The 21,359-nt window shown below is 35.2% G+C and overlaps 1 protein-coding gene across 7 annotated transcripts in view; it reads left to right on the forward strand.

Annotated features, from left to right (window-relative positions):
- Window positions 1-10,178: 10,178 nt before the first annotated feature.
- The window catches only part of LOC108973388, a 36,750-nt gene continuing 25,569 nt past the window's right edge, over window positions 10,179-21,359 (forward strand). For 3 of the 7 annotated variants that reach the window (XM_018940632.1, XM_018940638.1, XM_018940639.1), the window contains exons 1-2: window positions 10,179-10,256; window positions 11,747-12,961. In XM_018940632.1, the coding sequence (XP_018796177.1) occupies window positions 11,905-12,961 (1,057 nt within the window). In that variant the 5' untranslated portion in view covers window positions 10,179-10,256; window positions 11,747-11,904. Of the gene's footprint in view, window positions 10,257-10,470; window positions 10,534-10,813; window positions 10,906-10,934; window positions 10,975-11,746; window positions 12,962-21,359 lie in introns of those variants that run through there. The other 4 variants (XM_018940633.1, XM_018940637.1, XM_018940634.1 and 1 more) reach the window with 4 other exon arrangements.

Genomic DNA, 21,359 nt, shown 5'->3' on the forward strand with positions numbered 1-21,359 from the left:
GTTTTCGCCATTTTGTGGGCGTGGCAGAGGGCCGATTTTGCCCATCTTCGAACTTAACCTTCTTATGGAGCCAAAAAATACGAATACCGAGTTTCATCATGACATCTCAATTTTTACTCAAGTTAGAGCTTGCACGGACGGACGGACAGACGGACAGACAGACGGACGGACAGACAGACATCCGGATCTCGACTCTACTCGTCACCCTGATCATTTTGGTATATATAACCCTATATCTGACTCTTTTAGTTTTAGGACAAACAACCGATATGTGAACAAAACTATAATACTCTCTTTAGCAACATTGTTGCGAGAGTATAAAAAGGGAGGCTTGGAAATGCTCCTGAGCGAATTGATTTTTTTGGATTCGGCTCACTTTGAATCAATCATACAGTCGACTTCTGTTTACTTTCGGACTCATACGTATAAATTCACGATTTGTTTCGAAGCACCGTTATCGTATTCGTTTAACATTTCTCTCGACCAATCGACAAAAGCCTATTTTTGAGCGATTGACAAATTTCGTGCGATCCAACGGGGACCACAGTAAAATTTTCATATAATGTCTATAATTGTCTAAATCTCATGATAGGTCACATGTCGATCTCTCAATATCACTTTGCGCACATCATCAATAGTTTCCGGAAAAACAACTGATTTTGAACGACTTTTAAGAAATTCGAATTCGGGTGATCTACGCCTAGATTGAATTCACCATACCATCGATAAATACTGGTCCTTGATGGAGATTCATCGCTAAAAATTGAATTTAGTTGATCCATGCGCTGTTGCTGAGATAATCCACGCCCAAAGTTGTTAAAATTAATTGCTCGAAAATGTTCACGTTTTAATTATTGTTGCCAGACAATGTTCTTGCATCGAAAACTTTTTTATTGGGCAAGACATACAGTCATATCTTCACTAAATTTGTCATATTGTCCGAGACAAAGCTAGAATTTCCAAACATTTAGCACAGATCGGACCATCGGCTAAATTCAATACAGATATTTGGTATAAGAGGAAAAATTCAACATTAAGTCAAGACCATAATATTAGAGATATGAGGTTTAGCTCAAGGTCGCGAGCAATTCGATTCATATTCAACACTAAACAATTTTGAAATCTACCTAATTTCATTAGAATATCACACACACATTTCCAAAATTAAAGTGTAGGTCATTAAAAATAGTGCGTTCAATTAATAATACTAAGACAGCTTACTTATTGACTGAAAATCGTAAAATCGAACAACTATATATCGTAAATGTGGAAGTTTCCTATGCAAGCATTTGATTCCGATCATTCAGTTTGTGATTAGACGGGGTTAAGAAAAAATGCTGTTGTTATTTTGAATGTACATGAATTTAATCGAAAACGGGTAACTTTGATATTTTACATTGAATCAGTAGATATGTATGTAAACAGTTAAATGCACTCGCTACGCGTGAATGTGTGATTGAAACTCCACTGCGAGGAGACGAGATGAGGAAGAGGACGTGCAGGATCTCGGTCGCATCAAATGCTGAACGCAGCGCGCAAGATTCATCCGATCGATGTAAATATGCGGAAGGTGCGACGCGGCGCAGTGTAGAAGCGAAAGTATGAAGCGATTGTTGGAGCGCGGCTTGTACAGATCGAATTGTGTGTGTCGAAACCTTAGCACGAATTGTATCTGCTTTCTCGTTGTCCATCCTTTTCTATGAGTGGGTGTATAGGTATGGTGAATTGTGTTGGTGTTATCAGCTGTGGTGAATTAAGTTTTCCTGGGTAGAGTGGGTGGATGGTGATATATGCTATAGTTAACCGATCTGAACAATTTCTTCGGATATTACATTGTTGTCTCAGAAAATAATCTATACCAAAATTATGTGAATATACCTTGTCAAATGCAAAAGTTTTCCATACAAGAACTTGATTCCGAACTTTCAGTTTGTATGGCCGCTATATGTTATAGTGGTCCGATGTCGTCAGCTCCGACAAATGAGCAGCTTCTTGAAGAGAAAATGACGTTTGCAAAATCTCAAAACGATATCTTAAAAACTGAGGGAGTAGTTCGTTTATATACAGACAGACAGACAGACTGACAAACAGACGGACATGGCTAAATCGACTCAGCTAAACATACTAATCATTTATATATATATTATACTTTATACTCTCTCGGGTTTTCTTCCGGATGTTACATACTTAGTGGCGAAGTCAATATACCCTGTTCCGGATATAATGACAAATGTCGTTCGTTACGATTACAATGTTGTGTTCTTATTTGGGGCTTTGTTGTAACACTTTATAAGTTCTCCATTACCCACATTTTATATCGTGACTAATGCAAAGCTTGAGAGGCAGTTGCTTGGAGAATGCTCGGTTCTTTCTTTTAAATGCAACATTTTATCAATAAATAATGTGTTATAAAGACAATTAGAAATAGTCACATTCCGTCAAATTAAAGATTTGGTAAAAAAACTTTATAATATTTAAATATAAGTGTAATAATATCCGGTGAATTCAGGTACAAAAATGTATAAAATAAGTAATTTTAATTAATTCAAAGTATAACAGAGAAAACGTATTGACAGTAGTCTACTATTAACATCAGTAGGTCATAATATACCTCAATTCAAGGCATTAAAAAAAAAAACACAATAGCATTGTTATGACCTACATAAAGCAAAATTAAATGTTTACATAAGCACTGTATTTTAATACATTTTTACGTAAAATAAAATTAAAAATTAAAAGCATCATCACGAAAATACTTAATTAACTTAATCCACATAAAGAGAAGGAACGGGTTGGTCGGGCATAAAGACAGCAAAGGCAAGAGGAAATGCAGCTAATTACATAGCGATGGCTCAAAGAAATGTCAAATTATATATAAATAAAGGAGTATATAAACTTTTAATGAACTCGCGAGACGACAAACGATACAATTGTTTGACATGTGAGCACACGCTACAAAAATTAGCGTTTAAATATGTATCTATGTAAAATAATAAAGGCACGCATACGCGAAATTTTGTACAAGTATTTGTATGGTGTATGCAAATTGTACACATACATTTGTATGTTAGGAATGCACATCCGTCTGTTCCAAAACAAGTTCACAAGTTGCTGGTGTGACTTTCATGTGCATAAAAACTCGTGAAACCCATACACATGCCTATAAATTCGTAAGCGTGCACATACAGCTGTAATTAAAAGTACGTATGTACATACCATTTTTTAAAACGATTCAAAGCTAAATTGGCTTTCCCTCTTTATTACGGTGACAGCCTGATGAAGGACTCTCTCCGTGTGTCGCCGCGGTGTCATTGATGCTCCTGAGCAGCCGACCGCGTACATATGTATGTATGTACTGTGCTATTGTTTCATTTGTAAAATGCGTTATAATTAAATGTCATTAGCACGACTTTGAATTATTTGTTTGATATTCAGACCAGGGAATATTCCATCAAGCATAATGACTAACGCTTTAATTACTGTTTCATATATCGTTTCACTCGTGGTGATTTTGATTGCCTTCGTGTTTTTCGCAAAATTATTAAAGGCAAATTTGTGTAAGGTGTTTGAATTGAGTAAAGGTTTAAGAAATGCATTTTACAAATGTTTCAAATATTTAATGGAATGATTGGAAATACCGAAAAATTTAAGTCGTGTTAAAAAAAAAACACGTTTTTCAGGCCTGAATTAGTTTGTTATCAACAGTCTTGCAATCCAGCGATCGCTATATCGGATTAAAGTGAATTCAACCTTTAGACTAAAGTTCAAAAAAGGCTTTAAACTCAAGTATTACCCCGCTAAATGTATTCCCAAACGGAATTCAAGGCCCTTTCCAACATTCTGAACATATCAGCACCATCAATTTTATTCCGCGCACAAAATTTAATTGAGCTTCTTTGTTAAACAAGTTCATTCGTCGTAAAATTTGCTGAACGTAATTTACGTACTTTTGAAAGACAAGCGTATACTATACATAATAATAATCTGTATCTCTGCTAAACACTAATCATTACTTTGATGTGACATTTGACACAGATGCTACTGACAGTCAGTTGAACATCGAAAAAAAAAGATTTCTTGGATTTGTTTTCGTACGAAAGTTATATATAATATATATAGTAAGTCAAAAGATTGGCTGCAAAATGTTTCATTGTTGATTGGGTTCATCGTTTGCAAACCACATTGAATATTTTCGATTTTCAGACAGCACCAAATTCGTTTTTGCGTTTCTACGATTGTGACCCTGAGTGGCACTAACTTCGCACAAGTCTTTCGCATATCTAAGTATTGGAGAACAATATGTCCAACATGTCCCTTTAATATCAACGATCCCGATGAATTTTGTTTTACGATATTCAAAGCCAATTTGTAAACTTGTGGTGCTGCCTCTTTCGATGTCAACAATATCTCGAACCATTTTTAAGACCTTTGAATATTTTTGTCCGTAGCTGTCTCTTTTGATGTCTATTTAGGTCATAATATTTATTAATCATTATGAACTTCACAGAATATAGTAAATCACCAGCACGTATGGTATGCGAGCAAATTAGTGTCACTAAAATGGAACTCCCATTTGGTCTTCTATTTATCTATCGACTCTGACTTTTATTGAACCATCACACATAACCACAGCTTGTAGCAGACTTTCTAACTTCAGGGAAAATATATTCTCAGCAGGACAGATGATTGAAAGAACATACATATTTATTTACTTTTCAAAGGTGGATATAGTTTTTATTCTAAGAATTTAGAATTTTTAAAAGTTATTCAGTTTAAAGTCATTGATTTTCCGACAGGGTAAAGACAGCAAAAAGTGTTTACCGACGATTACATAACCAACTATAACGCCGTGGCTTTACGTCAGCCTGACTGTTAAGCAGCCAACGATGTGTGAAATTATGATAACTGACCTACACACCAACACCAACAAATAACCGACATATGACGGACATTTGAAGCCATAACTTTGTGTTGAAAATAGAAAAGTATAAAAAACTAAACGAGACTGTCCACTGCAGAATAACAAGTGGACGAAAAGCAATTAAAATTAAATTAAAAAGTTTAATCAAGAATTCGTCCAACATATGCCAAGCATTATATAACATTTATGTATATGAAAGAAGCATTGCTTTTGTTGAGGCAACGGCCTTAACGTGTTAAATAATAATTAGCGGCATTTAGTTAGGTAATAAACCAGAATGTCGACAGCGTATAGAATAACGGGAAAATAATGCGTGGAACATAGAAGAAGAAAACTTCATTGCTCTTATATAGTAAACGAGTTTGAAAACTTAAACGCACAGTTAAAATACCTTTATTAAGACAAAAGTACATCAGCTCATTCCATAAATGGTGCAGAAAATATTCACAAGATTAAATGCTTATTGCATTATACAAACATACACTTTTTATTAAAAATGCATTACTATTCAGTCTCGCTGAGCTGTATAAAACAAAAGGAAATCAGAAAGAATGAAAAATTTCAAAAGAAAAGTATTTATTTTGGAAGACAAGTGATGAGAGTCGTTAACATTATAACCACAATCTAAGGATGACAGTTTCAAGTGAGCAGATGTGAAATATTGGAACATAACCACTTTATAAAATACTAACCATACTGAGTATACCTGCTGCGACAGCTTACGAGGCGCCGTACATACCTATTTGCACTACGGCAATATTTTCTGGTTTCTTTATCTATTTACTGTTTTTTCAATTCATATTCTATGCACATTATTTTATTTCTTTTGTAATATATAGACTAGAATAAGTATAACTGGCTAGATGCGCTGGTCGACTTGTTGGCGACGTTGGATGGCAGCTTGGTCTGACGGGTGCCAACAAAGTACGCAGTAAACTTGACAAGCACATATATACACTTACATATTTACGTTAAGTACTTGTTTGTTCTCCAAACGTCAACTTGCACAGAAAATAACTCAATAAATCATTTACTACTTTTCTCTCTAAGGTATTATTGGAAATCAATTTTCGTAACTAATTTGACAGCAAAATAAATGGAAGTTAAATGATGAAGAGATACGATGTGTGTTCAAAAAGTATCGCGAATTCTGTGTTTTTTCAAAAATTRTTTATTTATTCATGAATATCTATTTTGTCCCCTTCAAAGTAATCTCCATGAAATATTATACACTTGTGCCAACGGTTGTTCCAATCTTCGAAGCATTTCAAAAAATCATTTTTTTTTTTTTATCTTCTTCAGCTCCTCCTTCGATGCCGTCTTTATCTCGTCAAGAGAAGCCGTCCTTTCATGGGCCTCTTCAGTTTAGGGAACAAGAAAAAGTCACAGGGGGCCAGATCTGGGGAATACGGTGGCTGCGGCATCATTGGTGTGCTGTTTTTGGAAAAAAAGTCGTGCACAAGCAACGATGTGTGAGCAGGGGCGTTATCGTGGTGGAAAAGCCAATTTTTGTCACATCTTCTCGGCCTTCTGAGAACATTGCATCGGTCCAAGATAGCTTCTCCGTATGCCACAGTCAACGTTCGTTTTTCAAACAAAATTTGATACAGGTTCTTTGATCCATTTTTTTGAATTGGTAAAAATCGAAGACGATCCAAAACACGTGCAAGCAAAGCAGCTGTCAAAATGGCCGAGCTTGTCGGCATAAGTGAGAGACATGGGTACCAATATAACGCCACAAAAAATTCAAAATTCGCGATACTTTTTGAACATATCTCGTATTGAACTTCCGAAATTAATGTTTCTCTAAAAATTTAGTGCGATTTTTCGAAATAAAATTGTCTTTGTACTTTGTAACTAACTGCCTGCAACCTCTTCAGGTTATTCCAATTTCAATTCAAGTATATGGAAATTTTGTTGAAGCTTTCAGTAAAACTTTCATATCTGCACATACATAAATATGTATGTATCTGTATTGTACTTTTATATTAACATATACATACACATTTAAATTTTGATAATACCGTTCAAATATTTTCGCCAGCTTGTGCGCAGCGGATTATGTGTCCGCTACCAACTGGTTACTCCAGTTTAAACGCTTTTCGCCGACGGTCAGGTGACCTCGTTTTGCAGCAATTTCAGCGTCATCTCTCCCATTTCTTGCTTTAATTTTGTTTGAAATTGTGTGCAGCCTTGGACTTGCTCAATATTGTCATCTGCCTGTTATAACTGGAAATTTCAATGTAAACACTATTTCTGCGTTTGAGCTTTTTCTCAGATATTTTTCAATATAGCTTTTAATATAGGTTGTCAAAAAAGTCTTGCGGTATTTTCGTTAGTTGGCGCTGAGAACGCGTAGTTCTAGTTTTATTCGTCGCATCGGGTCATGCTATACCTTTTCGGAAAGCTCATTTCACGCGCTAACACCTGTTTCATTGATTGTTGTTTCTTTTAAGTTGTTCGTGAGTTATAGTGTCGCAAACATGGAGCAAAATAAAGAGAAAATACGTCATATTTTACAGTACTACTACGATAAGGCAAAAATGCATCTCAAGCAGTTGTGCAGTTTATGGACACGATACAGTTTCCATTTCCACCGCACAACGATGGTTTCAACGTTTTCGTTCTGGTGTAGAGGTGGTCGAAGATGCGCCACGCTCCGGAAGGCCTGTCGTCGAAAAATACGATAAAATCGCTGAATTGGTCGAAAGAAACTGGCATAGTAGCAGCCGTAGCATCGGTCAAGAGCTGAGCATGAGTCATCAAAAAAATTCAATAAAAATACCGCAATACTTTTTTGACAACCTAATATATATTTCAGTTCTATACTTCACAGAGCTAGCTATTAAGAAATAATCGTTGACATCGCTTCATTCAATATATTTCAATAATTTCAACATCTCTTCCACACTTTACGCTATAAGCCCCTATGCTGCATCAAAATAGCCTCTAATTGAGTATAATCTGAACATTAATTGAAGAACCATTCATCTTTCAAAATTATTGTTCATATTTCGCTTCCATTTTTATCTCTCTTATTAAGTCGAGTTGGTATTTTACAGCTTTCCTTTCTCTAGTGAATGGGGCAAACTGTCATAAACCGGCAAAAATGTGAAATAAAAAATAAGGAAAAGCTAAGTTCAGATACAGCCGAAATTTTATTAATAATGTTACAAAAGAAGTCGTCTTTCAATGTGCAATGAAACAGTGAATGGCATACAGTAATATTTGGTATCTTATTAACTAAATTACAGAATATGGACTCACTCACGGAATCCATTTTTCTTCGTGTCCAAAATATGTATATTAAAATCAGCCCAATTAACTCAAATTACTTTTTTGCGACATATCGACCTAATTTCCTTAAAGCACAAAAACACATAAGGACCTAGATAAAATGTTAGAAGTCGGCTGCAAAGTCGGAGTGTACTAACAAATATAGTCTAGCAATAGGGATGACCTGATTTTGGCAGCTCATTTCCGCCATGTTTCTTTACGAATTTTTTTCAAATTGTTTCAGTGTGTTTAGTAAGGTTTACGATTTCAACATGTCTCGTTTCAGTTTGGCTTGGAAAACATCCAAGATTATTACTCAAATTACGTTGTCTAGATTCCGGAAATCCAAAAATCATCTACTCACATGAGTCTTAATAGCTTCGTAAACAAACAAAATTGACGCTAATGGGGTGAGTCAAATCCTCGTTGGTTCCGAAAACGCAATTGAATCCCTAAAAATTGACAGTTTGCTGCAGATTGGAGTATGGCAGCCTGACATTAGTTATATAGGAGCTAGGCCAATTTTTCCTCAAATGTATATATTTTTGGCACCGAGATTAACTGTTATAAATAAAACACGCCGTGACTGTATGTCACTCCGAAGTTCGAAAATTTCTTTTAGGTATATGAACGAACAAACAGACAGACAGTTACCCGGATTTCAACTTTCTCCGCATCCTGATCATTTATATACATATATATATAACCCTCTATCTATCTCTTCTAGTTTTAGGTGAACAAAACTATAATACCTTCTAGCAATAAGTTGCAAGAGTATAAACATACTAATTGAGCAAATTATTTCATGGGATCTTGATTCATATAACTATTTATGTAAAGTGAAAGGATTTAATGGCATTTAAAAGTTAATTTCGATATAAGGAAAAGTGGGTTGTTGTAGTAAGATTTCGCACATTTTCACACTATGGTATAAGAATGTTACGCTAATGTTTTACACTAACTTTGGTTCTATTTAGTTAACTAGTTCCTAGTAATAGTTTTCATCTAAAAGTGGACGGTCTCATGTGCAATTTTCAATTTTTAAGCCCATCCCCATTCATGCATCATTTTTATTTGTTCAAAGTTGCTGCTTCTTCATAATCTTGTTAAGGTTTAGAAGGGGAGATTGTCATACATCATCTTATAATCCACTTAGAAGACACTAACATAATAAGCACTGATAGAATCCAAACAAGAGCAGTGCTAGTAATTATGAATGACCTGCTCCAACTTATGCACACTTAAGTAACAACAACTGAAAAGTTGCTCTGCGTGGACAATAAACCTGAAACCTACCGGTAAGGTGAGTTTAATGGTTATCGCGGAATGCAAACAAGAAATAGACAAAATTCCTGAGAAGTCAATTCCGACCAAAACAAACAACAGTCTACACTCAATAAGCCAGAAGTATGACAACACAGCTGTTGCCTTAAGGCATACCATATATGCAAAGCACAAAGTTAAAAGCCGTTCAAAAAGTCACGGCAATATGCAGCAAATGCCGTTTTCGTTCAACGTGCAACGATTGAAGAAAACTTAACGAAGTTAGGTGGCTATTAAAGACAGCACAAATACGAGTACGAGGGAGAAATAGAGAGTTAAATAAAGCGGGCAAAGAGAGAGAGAGAAGGTGAGAAATATAAACAAATTAATAGTGAAGTAGATGAAGAAGAGTTTCCAGAAAGCAGTCAAGCCAAGCTGAGTTGCAATTTTGACAACAAGCACATTATTGGCAACAAAAAAATACACAGATTTCTATTCACAGCTTCATATACGTAGCAGCTGATGCACGAATAGCCAGCGAAAATATTAAAACCAGTCTTCCAGCGCCGGCTGTTAACTTGCCACAATCTCCGCCATCACAAGATAATTCTCTGTAGAGTGTTTGTTATTTTTCTGTGGCTGGCGGTGCTTTTAGGCCACATAGCGTACCGCCGCAAAGAAGAAAAATGCGCGCCATGATCTCTAGACGTTCAGTTGCCGGATGACAACGCATGCGCACGCACACGCCAACGCTCCCTAGCAAACTATACAAAATATATGACGGCCTTATAGCCAAGTAAGGAATTCGAAAGCTCCAAGTGAATAATAAATACAATAATAACAACAAGCAGACAGTGACATTTTTACGTTAATGTGTAAAACGAAATGTGTTAAATTGTGAAAGTCAAAGCCGACCCAAAGTGACAAAAATCAGTGAAGCACACTAAATATAACATAACAACAAAATAACTAAACAAATGAAAACGAGCGCCCAGCTTATTAGCGCCAAGCTTAAACAGCAAGTGTCTAATAGTATTGCTTTTGTTGTTGCTTTTTTAATTATAAATTACTGTGTACGCTTTAGGCTCACTTAGAAAGACACCAATTCGGCTGAAATTCCAAGCAAATTATAATAACCAAGAATGTGCTAATTGGCAGTTTCAAGCCGTTTACGATTTCTGCGCAAACTATTCAATTTCTAAAAATCAAACTCCAAAACAAAGTAACAAACACCGCCCAACAAATTTAAGTGCTCGAAAGTGACAATCGATTGGTCGTTGAATGGTTGGCATAGAAAAGTGGGCACAACAATAAGCATTGGGTCTCACTCACAATAGTTCAAAGTGTCGGCTTAAAGGCGCACGTAGTGAAATTGTTCGGAAAGTGGGCAACATTTTGACATACTCACCCACAATCGCCGAGCGGGCCATTGTAGTCCAACCAAAGTTTGTTTACTTGTTTTTGTTTTTTTAAGCTTTTTTTCATATATTTTGGATGCATGGATAAACAAAGAAGTGTGTTGTTAAACAAATTAAGAAATTATTTGTAATTGAATAGATGTATTCAAAAGCTTATATGTTTATGAGAAAAAAAAATATCTTAAACGGTGTTAAATTAAGGGTTTTTACTGAGATTAGTCGTGGCGATAGTAAGTGCTCTTAACTAGGTGAAAGTGGAGTTAGCTCATTTACACTATTGCGAAACAAAAGATTTAAGCAACGAACCTCAAGCTCAAAATCAAATTAAGTCATTTATAAAAAAATGTTGAGATAACAGAAAGTTCTTGTCTAAATCATGAACAAAGAGGATTTATTTAGACTTAATGGCTCTTCTCATAAGAATGCGTCATTCTTGAAAACTTTCAGAAGGCTGATTGGGTTTTAGAAGCCATATACATATTCAGAACCTTCTTTCATATCACCTATATTAGATTGAAATTGTTTTAAGTATTCTTAAAAATATATATAAAATAGTTAAAAATGTCAGTGAATACTGTCTTGGTCTTGGAGGATCTAGTTGATTTCTGATTTGTGACAACCTCATTGCTTAACAAATTTGCCTAACCCAAGAACTGCGAATTTAGAATAATTTCTTTGTGTTCTAAGTTAAGCTCACGGCTCAAAAATTTGCTACAAACATAAGACTCAAATCTGATAATATGAAATTACAACCTCACAATATTCTTTTGAAATCCTTTAAATTTCCCCTTCCCCAATATAATCGGGGATGTGTGTATTCTAATAAAAAATATACTAACGTAATTAAATATACATCTTCATTGACTAGTGCAGCCGGATAATTGAGAAAAAGTGACTTCATTAATGGAAAAATCGCAAGAAGTAGAAAGTTGTTAAACGTTGAATTGTAACCAGCAATAAATATTGCAAAAGAAGAAGTTCTAGGAAACAAAACACGTGAAAACATTGAATAAACAATAACAAGAAATGCAACAAAGCCACAACCAACTAGAGAAGTGGACGTATCCACAACAACGGATGCAGAAAAAACTGCGAGACTATTACCACCAAGAAGATTTGTTAGCGAACGCTATGGTGAGAACCACGGATTTGAAAATAGAAACTACAGAAACAAAAAACAACGGCACATACCTCAGATCAATCATATTGCCAAATTGGATGGAAAAACCACAAGCCGACATCAGCATGACCAACAGCAAACATAGTCACACTGCAGATGTGGCCGTGATCAACCACAGACACTGCGTGCGAAATCGGCACAGTAGGGCAACTCCAGCAAATAACTCAATCTTTCAAAGGCCATCTTCTGCAGCATCAGTCACATCGAGAACCTCATTGCGTATGCGAACGATGTTTATGCTGCAAGGCTGTCACTTGTCCGACAAACTCCATCCATTTGCGCTGCTACTTGTCATACTGCTATCCATTGCAAGTGTGACGCCAACTGCAAGCATGGACATGTACGAAAGTACGACACCAATGCAAACGACTACGAGAGGCAATCACACACTACCCTCCAGCAACGAGTTTAGTAGTCCGTCAGTAGCAATTAACACAAGCGATTGGCAAGAGCTCGATGCAACAACTAGACATGGCTATAGTTGGCGCAATCAAAGCCAAATCAATGGTGACAGTGATGGTAGTGACAATGCTGGAAGCAAAAATGGCGGCGACTCGATTTTCATGCGTTTCGCAAAACATTTCTCCACTGGCAATCAATTGTGGGATGACATTATACGCGATTGCTACCAGCAACCCACCGTCAGTTGTTTTCAAAAGAACGTCTTCACCTACTTGAGCGGCGCGCTCGACGCACACGATGTAAATGTAACGCAGCGCTTGAAATTCTACCGCAATCAAGTGGACTACGCGGATATGCAACATGAGCCAACGGAAGCGGCCGCAGCGAAGGCTGGCATGGATGGACCTTTGGATGAGCAGAACTCAATTAAAATGTTGCTATCCGAGGAAGAACAGTTACTCACCAACGAGATACCCCATGAAGAAGGCCGAGCCACAAAAGGTAGGAAAAAACTAAAAATAATAGATTTTAATACATATGTATATGTGTTTTTATTTAGATTGACCTATTGCTCATATCTTGCACATATATGTAATAAGTATATGTTTGTGTGCATATACATATGTGTTATTTTAGAAGCAATACTTACAATCAAATGGAAGCAGTTTTCGATAAAATATGCGAAAACTTGGATATTTTCGAATACTCAATTTCATTTTGAAAGTGCCACTATCCATTCGATGACTTTTTTTCACATTCTAACCACCCTCCTGACAACTTGTGGACAAAGGGCCAGTATGGTATTAACGAAATACTTATCTGCACTAGATGTTCTCTCGCATTCCTCACTATAGAGAAATCCACATTAATCAAATAAACGAAACAATCTCGAAAATTATTACCAACAGACAGAGATGGTCAAAAATTAGTCATATTATATGGTATGTGTTATTACTTAATCTCAATTTCACTTAAAATGAAAACCACGCAATAATCCTTATACAATATATGTAATCAGTAAAAAAAGTGGGATTTGTGAAATATTTTGACTTTGGCATTATAAAGTAAATACTTTTGCCCCGAATACGGTCTTCTTGTTATTAAATGTTTAATTAAAATTTTTAACAACAACATCGAGCTTAAAAATAAGAATTTAATATTTAATCCAAAACTGCTTGAATTAACAAATTCGCAATCCTGTTAGTCCCCTGAAACTGAGTTGAAAACAGGGTAACTGGCCTTCCGTTTGTCGGTGCAAGTGATAACTTGAGTAAAAAACAAGTGAGGAAGGGCTAAGTTCGGGTGTCACCGAACATTTTATACTCTCGCATGATAAAGTGATAATCGAGATTTCAGGCGTCTTTGTGAACAGATTTCACCCATATTTGGCACATGTCAGGGTGTTAAGAAAATATTATATACCGAATTTCATTGAAATCGGTCGAGTACTTCCTGAGATATGGTTTTGGACCATAAGTGGGCGACGCCACGCCCATTTTCAATTTTTAAAAAAAGCCTGGATGCAGCTTCTTTCTGACATTTCTTCCGTAAAATTTAGTGTGGCGTTTTTTGTTAGTCGGTTAACGCACTTTCAGTGATTTTCAACATAACCTTTGTATGGGAGATGGGCGTGGGTATTGTCCGACTTCTTCCATTTTTGAACTGTATGTATATGGAAATGCCTAAAAGAAACGACTCTATACAGTTTGGTTGACATAGCTATAGTAGTTTTCGAGATATGTACAAGAAAGTTAGTAGGGGGCGGGGCCACGCCCACTTTTCCAAAAAAACTACGTCCAAATATGCCCCTTCCTAATGCGATCCTTTGTGCCAAAATTGATTTTAATATCTTTATTTATGGCTTAGTTATGACACTTTATAGGTTTTCGGTTTTCTCCATTTTGTGGGCGTGGCAGTGGGCCGATTTGCCCATCTTCGAATTTAACCTTCTTGTGGAGCCTAGAAACACGTGTACCAAATTTCATCATGATATCTCAATTTTTACTCAAGTTACAGCTTGCACGGACAGACGGACGCACAGACGGACAGACAGACGGACGGACGGACAGACAGACATCACCATTAGACATCACCATATCTCAGGAAGCACTCAACCGATTTCAATGAAATTCGGTATATAATATTTTCTTAACACCCTAATGACATGTACCAAATATGGGTGAAATCGGTTCACAACCACGCCTGAAATCTCGATTATCACTTTATCATGCGAGAGTATAAAATGTTCGGTGACACCCGAACTTAGCCCTTCCTTACTTGTTTTATTATGCTGAAGGCCATACTATGTGGATCTAGGTTTATTACTATATTTTAGTTCTTATATTAAATCATTCTGGAATAAGATATACCATCTGTGATATAAGTAAATTCAAACATAGAGGCTATATTTAATATATTGAGGTGATTTGGAAAGTATCAGAATTCATTATACTAGAGATATAAAGTTTCAATCAAGGGTTAGACCAATTTCAGTCATATTCAGCGCTAGACCACACAATTTTTAAGAAATCTTGTCCACTTAATTTCTTTGTATTTTGACCAACCTAAATAGTGTAAAGTCAGCTGGAAATACAACTTGTTATATATATGTACATATGTAAATGGTATATTGGGGTCCGAGAAAGATCTGGGCTGATTGAACTAACTTTTGACATTGATTGATGAAATAGTTTCAAGTAATTTTATAAATATACTAGCTGATCCCGCAACCGTTGTCCTGCGAGAAATTATGTGTTTTGAAATGAAACGAAAGTTTAATTTATCATTTCATTTTTATTATTTTTTTTTTCAATGTAACGCAGCTTGATAAACAACATTTTTTGGTTTCTGTTCGGGTGTACAGAACGATGATTTTCCAACTCTTGAGCACGCCACGTATATCTGGTATAGTATTTCCAAATTTATGCCTCACACTATACGACTATCTTTAGGTCCTGTTGATTGTCATCTCAAATGCAATTTTCACTGGAAACGGAATACGTTTCAACTGAAATGGCAAATCGTTAGAACTCAAAAGAATTCGTAGAATCAATCATTCTGCTCCCTTGTATTCGATAGGTGCGTCACAATCAGACGGGTTTCATTAAACATTTTCGGCGCATTTCGATAACGACAGATCCAACTTTAAGACGCAAATGTGGTGAAGAACTTAGAAATTCCGCTGGATAATTCACGGCATCGCCTTCATTGTCTAGACGATCGATCGATTTGTATGAGCGCAAGTCTCCTGGAATTTAACTTTGAATCTTCCCGTTTAAGTCAACAACATCGGTATTTTTGGAAGCTAAGATTGTGTGTGCACTTAAGGTATCGTAGTTACAATAATTTTTCCAATGTCCGAATATTCGTGATGAGCACGTCTTTCGTGAATTGATAAACGGTAGATGGAATTGATATCAAACCACCGGAAGTACACAACCGAAATTGACCCTTTTCCAATTCTTAGCGAAGACGATGTAAAATGTCTTCAGTAATGTCATTTCTGTTCGTATCCTATAATTGACGCGGATTTGAAATCTGATATGTCGAAATGATCATCGCGAAAAGTGTGCGAACTTCATTTGCATTCGAAGTAGCTATCGCATCGTCCATTGTTTCATTCCAGTGGTTATCATGTTCCAACAATTGTTCTTGCTGACTTGCTTCTCAATAAGTTGAACACACCTCAAATGAATTTGAACCGCGAACATTAATCAATAGCAACTGAAGGTAAAAGCAATCGTCGTTTCGGGTGGATTGTGTAAATTCGTCCTAATTCATTAGTCGAGAACATACCTGGATGTCCATTTACTGGTTGGTTGGCATATGGGTAATAGGTAGATCAATAAGTTAATTATAATCAGATAACTCACAAATTGACAGATACATACGGTATAAAACCAGGCGGTAGTTAGAAAATCTTTTGTTAAGTATATGGGGGATAGGTATGGTATTAACTCGGTTGTATCTATTATTGGTATTACTACATATTATTAACATAAGAAAATGCTCTTTGATTATATATGGAATAAATCAACTGAATATTCTATAAAGATTAAAATTAAGTTAATTGAGGACTAGACCAAGTTTTCACCGTATTGTATTTATTTTAACCTCGAATATGCATATATACTGTTATCAGAAAAACATGCATCAATTTGTCATCACCGAGATAACTCACAAGTTAGACAATATACGCAGTATAAAGTCAATCTGAAGATCGAGAATGTTTATACCAGTATCAGGATGCTAGGGGAAATATTGTCCCGATTTTACTCGTTTTTCTGTTATCGGAAAAATATTTTCTTCGTATTTTAGTAATATATCTCATAGATCAACGGATACTAAGTCAGCCATGGGCGCTGGGGGGGCACATAGACAGTATATGGGCATTGAATTCATACAATATGGACAATTTTTAATTATTCCCTCCTCTAAGGGAGTATTTGTACAAATTTTTTTATCGAGAAAGCCTTGTCTTTGAATTTTTTCCTTATTACATAGAGACGCAAGTAAATTATGTATACAAATAAACGCATTTCCATAACCACATTTTATATTATCTTGCGGTATTTTCGCTAGTTGACGCTGAGAGCGCGTTGTTCTAGTTTTATTCATCGCATCGGTTCATGATATACCTTTTTGGAAAGCTCATTTCATGCGCTAACGCATGTTTGATTGATTGTCGTTTCTTTTACGTTGTTCGCAAAATAAAGAGAAAATGCGGCATATTTTAGAGTACTACAACGATAAAGGCAAAAATGCATCTCAAGCTGCCAATAAAATTTGTGCAGTTTATGGACCGGATACAGTTTCCATTTCCACCGCACAAAGATGGTTTCAACGTTTTCGTTCTGGTCTAGAGGTTGTCGAAGATGCGCCACGCTCCGGAAGGCCTGTCGTCGAAAATTGTCATCAAAAAAAAAATTTATGAACAACTGAAAATTCAATAAAAAATACCGCAAGACTTCTTTGACAACTTATTATAATAGCAAATGCGTTTAGTAAGTACAAATTACCATTGACGCCAGTTATTATATAATATAATGCTAATTAAATTGTTTAACATATTTATAGCCGTGTACGTGTTATTGTCGTACAATTATCTTTTATTTACGTAAAAAATAGGCAACATTACTTCAAGTAGCAGACAATTAAATTGTAGAAACTTAATTGCGTAAATTATCTTTGACAATTAACTTCACTGTTACATCAATGACAACTATTATGTAATATTCAGATATCAGATGAGGCATGCTACCATGTTCGAGCCTCCTCTCTCAACTGCCTTAAAGCACTTAAATTAACTCAGTTTGCTGGCAAACACATTACTGCGTGTGCGACTGCAAGTGTTTGATGAAAGTTTCGAAGTGCAAAAAAAGATAAACATAAACAAATACGCAAAGAAAACGAAATGCAAAAATAATGACTCAACAGCCACTGGACTTCACGTGAAATACATCGAATGTAATGAATGCAATTTTTTCTCACAGATTACATTTAGGAGCGCAACGGAATCCGAGATTGGCTAAGCATGCGCATGTGGAGCAAAAGAGTTAATTTTTACGCAAATAACAATAAACACTCGCTTGGAATTTTCACATAAATTCGGTTTCGTGCTGACCAAACGCGACATGCACACACACATGTACTTATTAACAGCTATCGGCTGACATATTCATACATACTCGTACAGTCATAACTACATATAAACATGCTTAAATATGTACCTATGTACATACGTGCATACGCTGATTAGTGAAAGTTTTTCCAGCAAAAGTGAATTTTTGTTAAGAAGCCAGCAACAACAACAAGTAAGAGTTAACATCAATGATCACAGCGGACAATGAAGAAGCTGATAAAAGAAATGTGTTAAATAAAATCTTTAACACGAACAAAAAGTATTGCGTTCCACAGGAGAAAGAAGTAAAGAAGATCAGCGGCGATCAGCTCGTAAACTGTGCGCTGACCAATTCCAGTCTACCGGTCACTCACACGTACCTGCATGAAATCCCCAGTAGAAAAAACACAGAATTATCGCGAAAATTTTAAGAAATCGAAACGATTACCTTTTATCGTTGGTAATTTGTACGTATTGACAGTCTACCATTTTTCCAATAAGAGTGTAATATTTTACCTCTGAGTATACAAGTATATAAAATATATACTAATATAGGAAGGTAAAAATTTACTTAATGAAAGGTAATTCTGACAGCTTTCCAAGGTTAACTTACAGAGCAGTTCATTCACACTTGTGAATTTTCTTGCCGGGTATATTCATGCACATTTACATATGTGAATGAAAATGAAATCGACCAAAGCAAGTATTGTAAAAGAAGTAGCATAAATTATTATTAGAAATAAAATATAATAATCACAAGTATGAGATGAAAATGAAAGTGAACTGGCTACAAAGTTTCAAGCATCAGTGTGTATTAAATTATTTGAGTATATTAGGTAATGTGTGAAGCAGACCTATTACATGTCTAGCAGGTGGTAACGCTTCTTGACAAATGCTTATTTTTTTACTATAGTCAGTATTATTAATCCACTGCTCCAAAGGAAGTAATGGCATCTACAAAACGTTACATTAAACTTGTTTCTAATTTACTAAGTAAATAATTTAATAATTTCTTTATAATAAAAATAATATTTTTTTTTTTTCAGACAGAAATTAAAAATATGATCAAATGAACAAATTTGCCAATATTAGAGACCTTCATACAAATAAATTCCCTTCAAAAAAAAAAATTAATTCGTATAACTACATATACATATTATGAATTTGTCAAATGCACTTGTGGCAACTATACTCGTATTTAAACTCAAGTAAATATATAAAATTGTCAGTCCAAAAAGTCTTAAATAACCTGTAATAAAAAACCATTTATTGAATGGATGGGGTCAATTTACGATTTTCAAAAATCGAAGATGTTTATTTGCCGTAAAGTATAGATACTTTCTTTGCTATAGATATTATTCAATTAAAAGTATTGTGTAGGAAAAATTTTCGACCTGATCAAACTATATTAGATGCTCAAACGAACGGACAGATCTTGTCATGCAATCCTGCGCTAACACATCTTCTGACGCATGTGCAATAGTGTTAGTGTTTTAGAGTTTTCTTAAAAATAGCAAACTGGTTTTAAGTCGTAAGTTTAAAAAATACAAAATCAAAGAAATTTGTCATTTGAACCATTCACAAGAATAAAACTGACCAAAAATATATATAAATATACTTTAATGAGACATCCACATACTTCCTTGCATACTTTATCGAGTTCTACTCGACAAATTTTGTTACTTTTTTTATAATTTTTTGACAAGATAGAAGAAGCGAACAGAATAAAAGCGTATTGAAAACGGTGAACCGAAGGCAGCTAAATCTAAGAAAACTTCATTGGGACTTTTTCTTATAAACAATTTATCGTTTTTTTTTTTCGAGGAAACTCTGCGAACTTTGACAGCCAAGTTAAAGTCTGCCTTGTAAAATTTAAATTTTTAAGTCGTTCTTTTAGCTCTCACGGGTAAAAGTATGGGTAATGAATTGCAAAGATAATACATTTATGAGTGAATATTTGTCATTATATTTTTATATTGTTGACCTAACTGAACTGAGCCTCTCCGACTGATAAGTTAATTGATTACCCACAGTCCTAAAGAGCACATGTATGTATATCTACTAATTAATTAACATTAATTTCACCGAAAATTTGCAAATTGTCTCTAATACATTCTAAACCAGCCAAACTTTTATGAAATTAAATGATTTACTTTTACTTTATTATCAGTTATTTTAGTCAAAGTCTGCGTGATTGTGCACAGACGCCTTTCAGGCAACTGTAGGCAAGCTTTTAGCTTTTACTTTTCGCCTTCCATGAGGCTTACAATCGCCAATTTGTGCTGACACACATATATTAATACATATGTATATACAAGCGCGCTCTACCTTTGTCTATCTTTGTTTACTGCCGCAAATTACATGTGCTAGTGCAATTGCCGCACTACAACAACAAGACCATTAATTTGGAACTTTAGTTCCAAAGCGATTTGACTTGACTGTGGTTGTAGCTTTTACCGCGAAACAAAATCGAATTCAAAGTTCAGCCCGGGTCCAGGCATCATTTGCCAACGGATTACAGTGTAACTCCTCATAAAAGGACACCTATGGGAGCAGTGCACATGGGATAATGGCAAAAAAAATGTTATGTATCCTTAGAGTCGCAATAAGGACAGAAGCTGTAATTTATTTAATGTTTCATATTTTACAAAATTTTTTAGAAAAGATTATTGGGATTAGGAATATACATATTTATATATATATGTACATATATATAAAAATATGACTGTATATTATTTTCAAATACGTATACTCAGATTACCAGAGATAATTTGAAATAAATAGTGTGTGTGCCCGGCCATTGCAACGTATTCATGTCCGATTATAGGAATTGGATTATTATGAAAATATTATTGAAAACGTTGGGCTCTTAACATTTTTCCAGTTATGGCAGCTGTCCGGTTATAAGGACTGTCCACAACGAGGAATTTCACTGTAATTGCCACTCTACCGTAGTGTTTAGTTGGCCAATTTATTTACTGCTGCTCAAAATAAACACAAATACTAAATACTCAAAATGTAGAAAGCATTAAAGGGAAAGGTTTGCGGCCATATTAATGCTTTCAGCTAAGAGAAAAAATGAAAACTATAATGGAAGTGTACGTGAAAAAAGGAGAAGAGTAATACAAAATACTCACTACAGTGCGAATGAAGGAAGTCTTCGCAGATAAATGAGTGCAAACAAAACTAAATACAAGCATTTTTCTTAGCTCATTTCGCCTAGAAATTTAAAGGTCTTAAGCGAAAATAATTAATTTATTTTTGTCATAAGTACTTGAG

Source organism: Bactrocera latifrons, unplaced genomic scaffold, assembly GCF_001853355.1.
Source record: "Bactrocera latifrons isolate USDA-ARS-PBARC rearing strain unplaced genomic scaffold, ASM185335v1 scaffold_473, whole genome shotgun sequence".
Lineage (NCBI taxonomy): Eukaryota > Metazoa > Arthropoda > Insecta > Diptera > Tephritidae > Bactrocera > Bactrocera latifrons.